The 12,776-nt window shown below is 44.0% G+C and overlaps 1 protein-coding gene across 2 annotated transcripts in view; it reads left to right on the top strand.

The window, feature by feature from the left end:
* The window catches only part of uggt2 (UDP-glucose glycoprotein glucosyltransferase 2), a 52,380-nt gene that overhangs the window by 23,689 nt on the left and 15,915 nt on the right, over window positions 1–12,776 (top strand). For both annotated transcript variants that reach the window (XM_052082529.1, XM_052082530.1), the window contains exons 22-26: window positions 4,027–4,158; window positions 5,737–5,867; window positions 6,016–6,111; window positions 6,249–6,351; window positions 12,339–12,418. In XM_052082529.1, the coding sequence (XP_051938489.1) occupies window positions 4,027–4,158; window positions 5,737–5,867; window positions 6,016–6,111; window positions 6,249–6,351; window positions 12,339–12,418 (542 nt within the window). The remainder of the gene's footprint in view (window positions 1–4,026; window positions 4,159–5,736; window positions 5,868–6,015; window positions 6,112–6,248; window positions 6,352–12,338; window positions 12,419–12,776) is intronic.

Genomic DNA, 12,776 nt, shown 5'->3' with positions numbered 1-12,776 from the left:
TAGATATCATAGTAGCTAACCACCATATAATAATACTCAATAAAGTAAAACTACTCATGTTTTCAAGACCCTGACGGACACATATTGGAGAGGAAATTGTCCTGTCGGCTCAAATTGTATTAATCTTTCAGCTAACTTGGTACCATTTTGTGGCGGCATCACAAACTGCACACAGAAGAAAAACGCAAAAGCAAAAACGTACATAGTTATTACAATACAATACAATACAATACATTCTGATTTATATAGCACTTTCACAACAGCGGCAGCTGTAACAAAGCGCTTTACAAAACAGTTAACATAAAGTAAAATAATAAACACAACACATAACATAAAACACGGACAGTCATGCAGTTCTAACCACTTTTCCATCACACGCTTTGTTGTTTGAAGCAGTTTGAGAGGAAAGAGGAGAGAATCAAAGTGTCCTTTAACCAGTGGATCAGAGACATCATGCTCAAAATGTGCACACGTCGGCTACAAGCTAAGTTTCAAAGTCAACAAGAAGCTGTAGCATCCATTGACGAAAAAAGAGATTGGTTCACTACTCCTGTCCCATGGAAATCCATTTCAATTCCAAGCGGCGACTCACGGTTCCAAATACGCATCGGCGCTCTTCGCCAACGCTCCTCTCTCCTCATGTCATTACTGTGTAGATGGCGCTCAGAGGTTTCATGACATCTTATTTGTTTAGTTTTTTTAATCACTGTACAATCACAGTACAACACCCGTGCTATTTGCTAACAATTGGCACCAGACCATGCCGCAAATAGAAAAAAAAATAGTAATTGGCCCCCTTCCCACATTTGATACTAGATTTAGAAATTAGCCCATTACATCCCAAATATAAATAGAATATCAAAAGCAAAGTTAAATGAACATATGATAAAAAGGACTAAAGCAGCTTCCTTTCTTCAGCTGTGCGTGTCAGCAAAGATGCAAATGCAGCAAGAATGTGGATACAGTTGGAACACAAAATGCCTGAATCGCACCCGATATTTATTTACATGGTCATTGGACTGTTAGAGAAGTCGAGATGAAGCACTTTAGTAATCTTCCTTGACACCAATTACCACTTTCTCAGTCGCCGAGGCGTCTTCTGGCATCTTCACGAGATTACGCAGATACGTTTGTCAGCAAACAGCTGAGTGTAGGCTCCGCAGAAAAAAAATGCAAATACAGATTCATTCAGTCGCAAACCACAAATAGGATCACCGTATTTGTTTTCAGCAAAGTTACTGATGTTTTCTCCAATGTGATATTTTTAGGTTTTGCCACTTTGGGCCTGATTAGTAAATTCAAAAGCATTATCCTCAGTTAAACACCAAACAGCTTGAGCTAAGGTAGTAGAACAGCTTGCCATGCTTTTGCCCAGCATTTACAGAGGCTGAGGGACTCACACAGGAATGACGTCTATTTGAGAACATGGACTTATTTTAGCAGTGAGGTGTCATCCCGGTCTTCAAAGGAGCTGCCTCTCACTTTATGACAGATAAGTCATGGTTCAGACTCAATGATGGACCTGATGTACCAACAAACTTTCCAACAACTTCAACCCCCAACTCCGATGCAAGCGGGAATTTGGCTGGCAGCTTCTCTGCCGCTGACTTTTTCCTCCCACATTCCCACTTGACTGTGGCAGACTGCACCACTGTCCTCTGCACTTCCCCTGCTTTTATAAAGCACACACTGCAGTGCCATTTCTTTCAGCGCAGGCGGTCGCTGCTCTGAATTACAGCACTCACTGCACGTTTCTATAGAATGAAACACGCCTCGTTTCCTCAAAGCGCTATGGTTTGACTCACTTCACCACAGTACAGTTGAGATTCATAAAGATGATTTGTGTGTGATAATTGATTTTGAACTACAGATTCACTTGGCATAAATTGTTATGTACAGCTATATATATATAGAATACAGCCTACTGCATGTTGGTGAAACTGTGGATTAAAAAAAAAAGCTTTCATACAAATTCATACAAAGATCTTCCCCGGCCACTAGTTGCATGAATCATATCATCAATCAGGCATTAATCTACGATTACAGCCGGACAGTGTGGTTATTCACCATTTTTTACTTCAAAATGGCGCCGCGAGAGTGGCTGCCTTTCCAGCAGCTCCTATTTTTTTGTTGTTCTGCTTCTTCCTTTCATAACTTTGCTGCTGTGAATCTGGAATTTCTCCATTGCGAGACTAATAAAGGTTTTCTTAATCTTAATCTTAATCTTAAACAAAATAAAAATGACACAGCCCACTGCACTGTCCTGATAGTATCTATAGTAGAAAATGTGGCCTTGATGTAACTGACTTTTGGTATCAATATTGGGAAAAACGCATAATAAGCAATATACAGTCGGCTAATTAGTAAAAATAAATTCAGAAAGAACTAGCTGTAATCATTTAAATCTCACCTGTGTGGTCATCATTGTAATTATCACAACAACGAAGCCAAAACCGTCTGAACATTTTGTCTAATTTTCAACAAAGTTCTTCCGGGCTCTTGTTGAAACAAGAGTTGTTGACACACGCTGTCGTTATTGTGATTTCATTGGTCATATCATTGTATTAGATTTCGATTCCAATTTCCGTGAAATCAAATCTTGAGCCCAGAAGGTTTTTGAAAGCTGTTATGAAAACATTTTTTTTCATTTTTGATGTCATATGTTCTTGTTTTTTTGTTTTGTTTGTTTTTTGTTTTTTTTGGCTTTCTGCTGCATGATAATAGGAAGTAAATTGAAGATGTTCCTGAAGCTCAACCAATTTCCTCGTCAAAGATGTAATTCCCTGGTGCAATGGGAAGCACCTCAGGAAATAGATTTTTTTTTTTCACAGGTGAAACACGTAATCAATCAGCGTCACCGAATTTCTGAATTGAGCATGGGGCCATTGCATCAGTGAAATAAATGACAGCATTTTAGACATAACTGGAAAGCATAACAGCAAAAGGGGGGATAATAAAGGCCCGATGTGGCCACTCACAAAGATTTGTCCAACACCACTTTCTTGATTTAAGTGCCCTGTCTGGCTAAATGGTGATTGATGAGCCCATCTTCTCATTCCCCTTCTGAACAACCACTCTCAGAATACGTTTAGAAGTGCGTGCGATGCTTCACAGCTTGTGGATATCGAGGTGGGCAGTCCACTCGCTGTCAGTTTCACTTGATCCGTCACGGGGGCGGGGGACGCACGGTGTCGGATATCCTTGTATCCAGGAATGGATGAGCAGCAGAATGCATGATTTCAGTTGGCTTTTACTGATCTTTTCAGTCAAACGGGGGCAGTCAGTCACTGCGGTGGCACGAGCCGCCTGGTCGTAGCGTTTTCGCCACCATTGGGTGCGGGCTCCGGCTGTGACAGTGAGGTTTGAAACTCCCATCTGGAGAATGTCTTCTAGCGCAGTTTACATTCAACAGAGACTATAACAAACATCACTTCAATTAGAGCAATTTTGAGCAATGGCGGGCAGGTGAGTGGGCTGGAAATAGCAATGTAAGGAATAGAAGGATGTATTTTGTTGAGACCCGGAGTCAGGGGATATGAGTTTATTATTGGCTGCGAGACAGTCTTGCTGACTGGATTGTGCTGACATTATTGGTGTTTACCTGTTCTCCCGAGAAGAGGAACGTTGCAGAAACTAATAACCTGACTCCACACACCCCTTTCACTCCCACGCCTAATTTGTTACACACAAAAAATGGCAGCGATTTAATTAAAAGTTGGTTTTTATTAATTAGAAATTGATTAATCTCACTTTCACGCATGCGAGGGCTGACAGCTCAGTCGGTGGGGTTGAAATATCTGACAACTGCATTGACGCAAGGCATCCAGGCTATTGTGAATAATAAAAGAAAAAAAACATGTAATGTTTGCCTACTTGTCATTCATTTATCATTTCCCAGCCCTGCAAATTGCTCCGATATTGTTTTGGACATACTGTAATAGGGAAAAAGTCCTTGAGCTACTCTATTGGATTGTACAGCGCAACCTCAATACAAGCAAACCTTTTTTTTTCCCTCCCTGCTCTTAGGGGATGAACACAGATGCCTTTGAGAAGAAGTTCAACACGCTAGAAGTAGATTTCATCCGCAGTCAACAGCTCTTCTGCCGCGATGTCCTGAAACTGAGTCCTGGACAGAGAGCAGTCATCAGCAATGGCAGGGTGAGTGCATTCATTGAATGTCCGCTCTGTGAGAATGCGCTGATTCTCATTCACTCCCAAAGACGCTTTTAAACGTCTTTTCAGACTTGGTCCAGAAGTGGCTGGTACTGAATGAGTTAAAGGGTAACCTCAAAGAAACTAACTATTTGCATGTTTTCACTTGTGAGGAGTTTCCATGGCAATAGATGGTAGGCCCAATTCAAATGATCATACATTTCCCTGCCTTGAGAGACAGCGAGGCTCTTATCTTAAAATCAACAGGAAGGAAACACACGGAACACCACGGACTTAAGTGGGTAAAACATTGTGTCACAATCACATTACATTCAACACACCCAAGGCAAGTTGTAAATAAGACATTTCAACTCCAGATGTCCTCGACTCTACCTTCCGAGGCACGGATAGATGAAAACGAGATTGTGCTCTGCATATAAACACAAAAAGCGGCTGTTTGGAGCACCTCTTTAGATTCTTTGCATTATTTTATGTTATGCGTAAAAGTGAAAATGCATTCATTTATTTAAGAGCATTGATTAGACACGCTCTGCCGATTCTTAAGTGGGTTAGGCAAACGCTATTCGTGCTAAACGTTAAGGTACCACGAAGTGCTCAGCAACGAATCACAAACATGAATTGTGTATGTATAGATAGAATCAAAATGTTGTGTATTTTCTTACTTGATTCAAAACATGACAGAGTACTTGGCGGAGAAATCCTTGCTGGCAAGCACAGCGATGCGACATTTCTTGTCGTCGGTTGCTAGGTTTACAGAGCTCATGCGGGATCTTGGCCCACGTCTCTTGTGTAACTCTCTAAATCCTTCAAGTTTCTTGGCTGCGGCTTGAAAACTTGAAGCTTCAACTCTCCCTCCACAGGTTTTCTGTTGGCTTGATATCTGGAGAATGACTACAGTGATTCTGTTCCGCTTCATTTTCGTTTGTTGTGAAAGATGATCAACTAGAAGAACTAATGGGTCTTATTGGGTCTGAAAATTCTTTATTCACAACATTTGTATTTTAGTTCATGTCCATGACGGCAACATGTCGTGACAGGCAGAACAATTAAATGCTCTTCCACCAGATGGCAGAAGCCGCATAATTAGCTTGAATTGTGGGTACATCGAGAGAGATCTTCATTGTTTTTGTATACTGTACCTTTTGTGATGTTATAGTTGGTGGTGTCCTGTGAGATTTTTCGAATGAATATGTGCCCTGTGGCTAAATCTGGACTTGACCACTGCCTGACCTTAACGCACTTCCTCTTGAGTTACTCCTTAATTGCCCCACCAGTATGTTATGGGTCATTGTCTTAATTTGTTGGTGGCACTGGTAATTGACATCATCATTGTCTCTTGATATGTCTGTCACTTGCAAAATATCACAATTATATATTAAATCGTTTATTTTCTGTGGGTTCCACCCATAGTTGTCATTGTGTGAAAAAAAACTAGTGGTGTGCATTTTGCTTCATCCGAATAACTAACCAACTAATAGGGGTGAAAACAATATTTTTGTCGCTGCAGTGTTGCAACATGATTCTAGTCTGGTGTGTGTGTGTGTGTGCGTGTGTGTGTGTCAGATCCTCGGGCCACTCGATGAGCAAGAGGAATTCACTGCAGAGGATTTCCAATTGCTGGACAAGATTACTCGGAGCAGCTCTGCTGAGAAAGTCAAAGCCCAAGTTAAACTGATGGGGATGAAGCCAAAGCAGTAAAGGCTTTTTTTTCCTCCCCATTTTATGTTCCCTCTGACCGTTCATGATGGATGCTTGAGAATCCCATAAACCGTATGCCCTCTTCGCTGTCATAGTATGATTTGAAAGAATACAACTCCTTTTTTTTCATTTTTTTTGTCTCAGTGGCAGCAACCTGGTCATGAAAGTCGACGCCCTGTTGGCTGCAGCGCCCAAGGCAGAGATCCGAAGGGATGTGAAATTTCTCAAAGAGAGCCACAGGTTAGCAATTGTGCTGGGGAGTTGGCCAAGCTGTGTTTGAAAAATAAAACATGCGACAATTTGGTATTTCCAAATTGAATGTCACTTTCCGTTGATTTTGGTTGTATTAGCAAGCCTTGTTCCATTTCCCTCCTCAGTGTGCTGCAGCTCTCACCCCGTGAAAACGAGGTGTACTTTGATGTGGTAGCCATTGTTGACCCACTAACCAGGGCAGCGCAGAAGATGTCCCCCTTGCTGATTGTAAGTTATCGTCGCTGTCCAATGAAAACCATGTTTAACACTTTTTTTCTTCCCTAGGAGCGATAAACATCAGCTTTACTGTGATTTCATAAAAATACACTGCAAACGCTGACAGTCAGATTTAGCACCCAAAGCGTAGACCTTTTCACAGCCATCATACTATCCTGTATATTGAGCTGCAGCACAAAAAACGAAAGAGCTTGTTGTTGAGAAAGTGATGTAACATTGGGTGATGATGATATTCTGATTGAAATATATGAAAATTGAAAATGAGAGACTGTGAAAGCTTGTCTATTCTTCGGTTCGCTGGTGACCAGTGCAGGCCCTTCTCAGGTCTCAGCCAAAATCACATGCAACCTTAAAAGAGGAAGAAGTGCTTTTAAACATGCAGAGGTTGTATCATTTTTAATGGTCAGCATTATTTTCCTTTGCCGAATGGCTTGGACAAATTTATGGTGGCTGCTTTGGAGCAGTGTGAAAATTTGAAATGTCCATTGTTTGAAGTTGAAAAGAGTACCAAAATACAATTTTGGTACTGTTTTGGTTTTTTAGACATGATGTCACAGGACTCCAGAATCCAGACTAACTTTTTTTTCCCCAAGAACCACAGTGGGCCCCCCACCTGAAATTTTAGGGGCGCAAGTAGAAAATTGAGGTGTGCCTTGCCAAGTAAATATTCACAGCCACTCGTTTTCACTATTTTTCTGATAAATGGGCTAAGTGTGGAGACAAAGTTTGACGGCAACAAAAAAATAGATTTTTCTTGAAAATTTGAAATTGGCGCAAGAAAATTTTACTTTCACTGTCTGGAATTTTAGGGGCAGAATTGAGGGCAGTCTGGATCCGTGGGTATTATTTTTAGGACTAAAATGCGTGCCTCATTTTTTATGCACATGTGAGTGTTATATGTTGCTTTATTTTAATGTTGAACCATTATGGTCATACCTGTAGAGAGTGTTTTGGATTTTTTTTTTTTGGGTGGGAGGTGGTACTTGGTGTAAAACATTTGAGAACCACTGACTGAGTAGAAGGGAGATGACATGGAGTCTTTCAATTTTCATTTACTCTGCCGCATCCACCTCTGTCGAATTCTTTAGTGAGGTCGAACAGCGTTGACCGGGTTTGATCCGACACTATTTATGGACATAACTATACTGCCTGCACAACTTCCAGTGGATGCATCATAAGTCAGTCCATTCTAAACTTCACCTTACAGGATATGAAGTCAAATAGAGCTTGCATGTGTTTATTAGGCTTTGTCGGAGACCAGTGGGCTTATTTTGTGGAAATCCACCACAGATGGCCTGGCTTAATATGAAAATATGACTCACTCTGTTCAGGCAGTGAGTGAATAACCTACCGTCACCAGACATTGTTAGCTGTGTGCTCTCAGTCTAGCACTGCGGTGTGCAGGAGAAATCATGATGGTGGCATATTGTATTGATTTGTGGTTGTGATTGAGGCAGCCCCCTGCACAAAGCCACTGACCCTTTGTTGTTTTGTTTCACTTTCTTATATTGCGTATATATTGTGAACAGCAGTAGCTCAATCTGTAAGGGCTTGATTGGAAGTGTTTGGCTTGGGGGCTGGAAGGTTGTTTCGATCTTTATCCACTGACCAAAAAATCCCAATATACACCATGGACTAGAAATTCGCAACGTCTGAGTGGCTGGCTTCTGCTAGTTGCTACTAGAAGTGACGCTAAGGTGAAATAAAACATGCATTTCCATGGTTCCGATGTATCCTGGAAACCTGGAATATGATTGACCAATTTTGCACTTCTGAAAAAGGAGGGGGGAAAAAGTTAAATGTCCTAGAAAAGCTTAAATTGCCCAGGAATTGCTTTTTTTAAATTGTATTTTTCTCCATCGCTTTCTTTCTGCCTTGTGAGTGAGCACAACTGGGTTGAACAGACATTTCTATCCCGTTTTCAGCTGCCTCAAATGCTTCTAGCATCCAACCTGATGCTACCAATAAAATAGCTTATTCCCTTAGAACAGTTCTTCTTCCCATATGACTTTGTTGCTAGATTTAGCGACTTTTCAAAACCATATTATTTTATATATATATATATAAAATAAAATCCTCATCTCACCCCTTGGGTGGTGTCCGTCCCTCATTCAGCTCGGGTCCTCTACCAGAGGCCAGGAAGCTTGAGGGTTCTGCGCAGTATCCTTGCTGTTCCCAGCACTGCACATTTCTGGACTGAGATGTCCGATGTTGTTCCAGGGATCTGTTGCAACCACTCATCTAGTTTGGGGGTCACTGCCCCGAGTGCTCCGACCACCACAGGCACGACTGTCACCTTTACCTTCCAGGCTCTCTCCAGCTCCTCTCTGAGCCCTTGGTATTTCTCGAGTTTCTCATGTTCCTTCTTCCTGATGTTTCCATCACTTGGGACCGCTACATCCACTACAACGGCTTTCCTCTGCCCTTTATCTATGATCACGATATCTGGTTGGTTCGCCATTACCATCTTGTCAGTCTGGATCTGGAAGTCCCACAGGATCTTCGCTCTGTCATTCTCCACCACCTTCGGAGGTGTTTCCCATTTTGACCTTGGGGTTTCCAGTCCATACTCCGCACAGATGTTTCGGTAGACTATGCCAGCAACCTGGTTATGGCGTTCCATGTAGGCTTTCCCTGCCAGCATCTTACACCCTGCAGTTATGTGTTGGATCGTCTCAGGTGCCTCTTTGCACAACCTACACCTTGGGTCTTGTCTGGTGTGGTATATCTGGGCCTCAATGGCTCTGGTGCTCAATGCCTGTTCCTGAGCAGCCAGGATGAGTGCCTCTGTGCTGTCCTTCAGGCCAGCCCTCTCTAGCCACTGATAGGACTTCTTGAGATCAGCCACTTCAGTTATGGTCCGGTGGTACATCCCGTGTAGGGGCTTGTCCTCCCATGATGGTCCCTCTTCCAGCGCCTCATCTTCTGTTCCCCATTGTCTGAGACATTCTCTGAGTACGTCATCCGTTGGAGCCTTCTCCTTGATGTATTCATGGAGCTTGGATGTTTCATTCTGGACAGTGGCTCTCACACTCACTAGTCCCCGGCCTCCTTCCTTTCGGCTTGCATACAGTCTCAGGGTGCTGGATTTGGGATGGAACCCTCCATGCATGGTTAAGAGCTTTCGGGTCTTAACGTCCGTGGTCTGAATCTCTTCCTTTGGCCACCTTATTATTCCTGCAGGGTATCTGATCACTGGCAGGGCATAGCTGTTTATTGCCCGGGTCTTATTCTTGCCATTGAGCTGGCTTCTTAGGACTTGCCTCACTCGCTGGAGGTATTTGGCCGTAGCCGCTTTCCTTGTTGCCAGTTCGAGGTTGCCATTGGCTTGTGGTATACCAAGGTACTTGTAGCTGTCCTCAATGTCTGCTATTGTTCCTTCTGGGAGTGAGACCCCTTCAGTGCGGACTACCTTTCCTCTCTGAGTCACCATCCGACTACATTTCTCAAGCCCGAATGACATCCCGATGTCGCTGCTGTAGATCCTGGTTGTGTGGATCAGGGAATCTATGTCCCTTTTGCTCTTAGCATACAGCTTTATGTCATCCATGTAGAGGAGGTGACTGATTGTAGCTCCATTTCTGAGGCGGTATCCATAGCCTGTCTTGGTGATTACTTGGCTTAGGGGGTTCAGTCCTATGCAGAACAGCAGCGGGGAGAGTGCATCACCTTGGTATATGCCACATTTGATGGACACTTGGGTAAGTGGCTTGCCATTGGCTTCAAGTGTGGTTTTCCACATCCTCATCGAGTTCGCAACGAAGGCTCTTAGGGTCCTGTTCACCTTATACAACTCCAAGCATTCAGTGATCCATGTATGTGGCATCGAGTCATAGGCTTTCTTGTAATCAATCCAAGCTGTGCACAGGTTGGTACGTCGGGACCTGCAGTCGTGTGCGACTGTTCTGTCAACCAGGAGTTGATGTTTGGCTCCTCTAGTATCTCTACCAATGCCCTTCTGTGCTTCGCTCATGTATTGATCCATGTGTCCACTTATCTTAGCCGCAATGATGCCTGACATGAGCTTCCATGTTGTGGAGAGACAGGTTATTGGCCGATAGTTGGATGGAACTGCACCCTTTGAGGGATCCTTCATTATCAGGATCGTACGCCCTTCGGTTAGCCATTCTGGGTGAGTCCCATCCCTCAGCAGCTGGTTCATTTGTACTGCTAGGCGCTCATGGAGTGCTGTGAGTTTCTTTAGCCAGTAGGTGTGGACCATGTCCGGGCCTGGTGCTGTCCAGTTCTTCATATCTGAGACTCTTTCCTGTATGTCTGCCACTGTTATGGTAACTGGGTTCTGTTCAGGGAGGTTGCTGTGCTCCTCTCTCAGGGTCACCAGCCATTGTGCACTGCTGTTATGTGCAACCTCCTTCTCCCATATGCCTTTCCAGTACCTTTCAGTTTCCAGTCTTGGTGGGTCGGCTCTGTTGTTAGGACCCTGCCACTGAGCGTACACTTTCGCAGGTTGTGTTGCGAACAGCCTGTTTATTCGTCTGGCCTCATTCTCTTTCGTGTACCGCTTTAGGCGACTGGACAAGGCTTGCAGCCTTTGTTTGGCAGTTTCGAGTGCTTCAGGTATGGTCATCTGGATGTACCTCTCGGGTATCGGCCTTTTCATCACACCTCTCTGGGCCTCTGTCAATTGACTCACATCTTTCCGGGCCGCCTTGATCTTAGCCTCCAACCGTCTTTTCCATGGTGGGTAACGTATCTCATGGCTTCCATGGTTGCTCTTATAGCCCAGAGTCTCCAGGATCACTGATGCTGAAGCGTATATCAGCTCATTGGTTTCTGTGATCGTTACGGTAGGGATCGCCCTCAGTGCTGCATTCAGACTTTCTATGAGACTTTCAGATGGTACTTCACATAGCCGTTGTAATCGGTTTCTAGGTTGCCCAGCTTTTATTCTCGCCATGATCTTAGCTTTCAGGTCAGTTGCTGCCTCGCTCAGCATTTCATTCATTGGGGCTGGCCACCCAATCTCATCATCTGCATTCATTGGGGCTTGCCTCCCAATCTCTTGTATGACCTCCTCCTCTGATCTGGAAGCCTGGGGCCCTTCGCCATGGAACCTGCGTTGTACCTCATCAATCTCAAGTTGTGACAGCAGTTGCCGTTTGTGGATGTTGGAACACTGAGCTACTAGTTGTTTCGTGGTCAACCGTGACTGTGGGTTTCGAAGTAACCATTCAGCCCACATTCTCTGCATGTAACCCCTCTGACTAGGGTTGCTTGAGTAGTAGCATTCCAACAGAGCCATGTTATCGCCTCTCGCCCATCTCCGCTTTGTTCCAGTAGCCCATTTTTCATCAAGGTGCTCTGGTTCCCCAGCACCTGACGCAGACCTTGTTTGGCCGGGCGACGTCTGAGCCGGCATGTCATTCGTTTTATTGTCTCTCATCATTGTATGAGGTAGGCATTAGCGTGAAGGATCTTGCCCAAGGACCCACACTGGATGGTGTTATGTGCTCATCTTTGCCCCAAGCGGGATTCGAACCACCGTCTCCCGTATGCCAAACCGATGCCTTACCAACTGAGCTATCCAGCCGCTTATATATATATATATATATATATATATATATTAACCATATTTTCTCCAAAGTGGCAAAACTGGCGACTTTCAATTCAACAGTGTTGCTCTCGCGCTGTGATCGAGTGTCAGGTTTTTCTCCCTCTCTCTGTTGAATGACAGAGAGCTGTAGCGGGCGCGCCGTCACTTTTGGCTGTGTCCTCTGAGATAAAATGCATCTCTGATTCGAGCCGCAGTGACAATGGCGATGGCTTCTAGATAGCAACGTCAGGAACTAACAATTTTATCTCACAAAGGAAGTGTGATGTAAATTGAATAATCCTTTCGGGAACATAATATAGGTTGTTTTTATTTCACCCTGTGCTGTTTATCACATAGAAGCCTGTTTGGTTCTGCCTTTGCTTCTTAATTTTAACAGTCTCTCTTCCTCTGTGGCCTCCCGCAGGTGCTCAGTCAAGTGGTCAACTTAAGGCTGCGGTTGTTCATGAATTGCAGGGCCAAGTTGTCCGAGATGCCCCTCAAGAGGTAGGCTCGGCACTCCAGCTGTACTTAGGTGCTCCCGTTAGGCTTGTTTGAGTGTCTTCGGACAATTCACTGAGCATCTCTGCCTCACTCCTCCACTCCACAAGATTAAACTGATGCAATCTGCTTAATATCGCCGCCTTATTGCTCTGGGCCCGCTCTTGTATCTCTGAGCAAATTGCACTGCCGTGGGGCAACAAAACAGCCCAACAAATCAACAACAAAGACTGTGTCTTGTAACTTTTACAACACCGTGAATGTGAGTCCCGGTGATTTTCAAAATACTGTATTGAGTAGAAATTTGGTGACACTCATGATGTAGGTTGCCCGATACCCACAATTTCCAGGTAGTGAACACGAC

This window comes from Hippocampus zosterae, chromosome 12 (assembly GCF_025434085.1).
Source record: "Hippocampus zosterae strain Florida chromosome 12, ASM2543408v3, whole genome shotgun sequence".
NCBI classification, from domain to species: domain Eukaryota; kingdom Metazoa; phylum Chordata; class Actinopteri; order Syngnathiformes; family Syngnathidae; genus Hippocampus; species Hippocampus zosterae.
The sequence above is the reverse complement of the archived record's forward strand: the minus strand, read 5'-3'. Positions and strand labels throughout refer to the sequence as shown.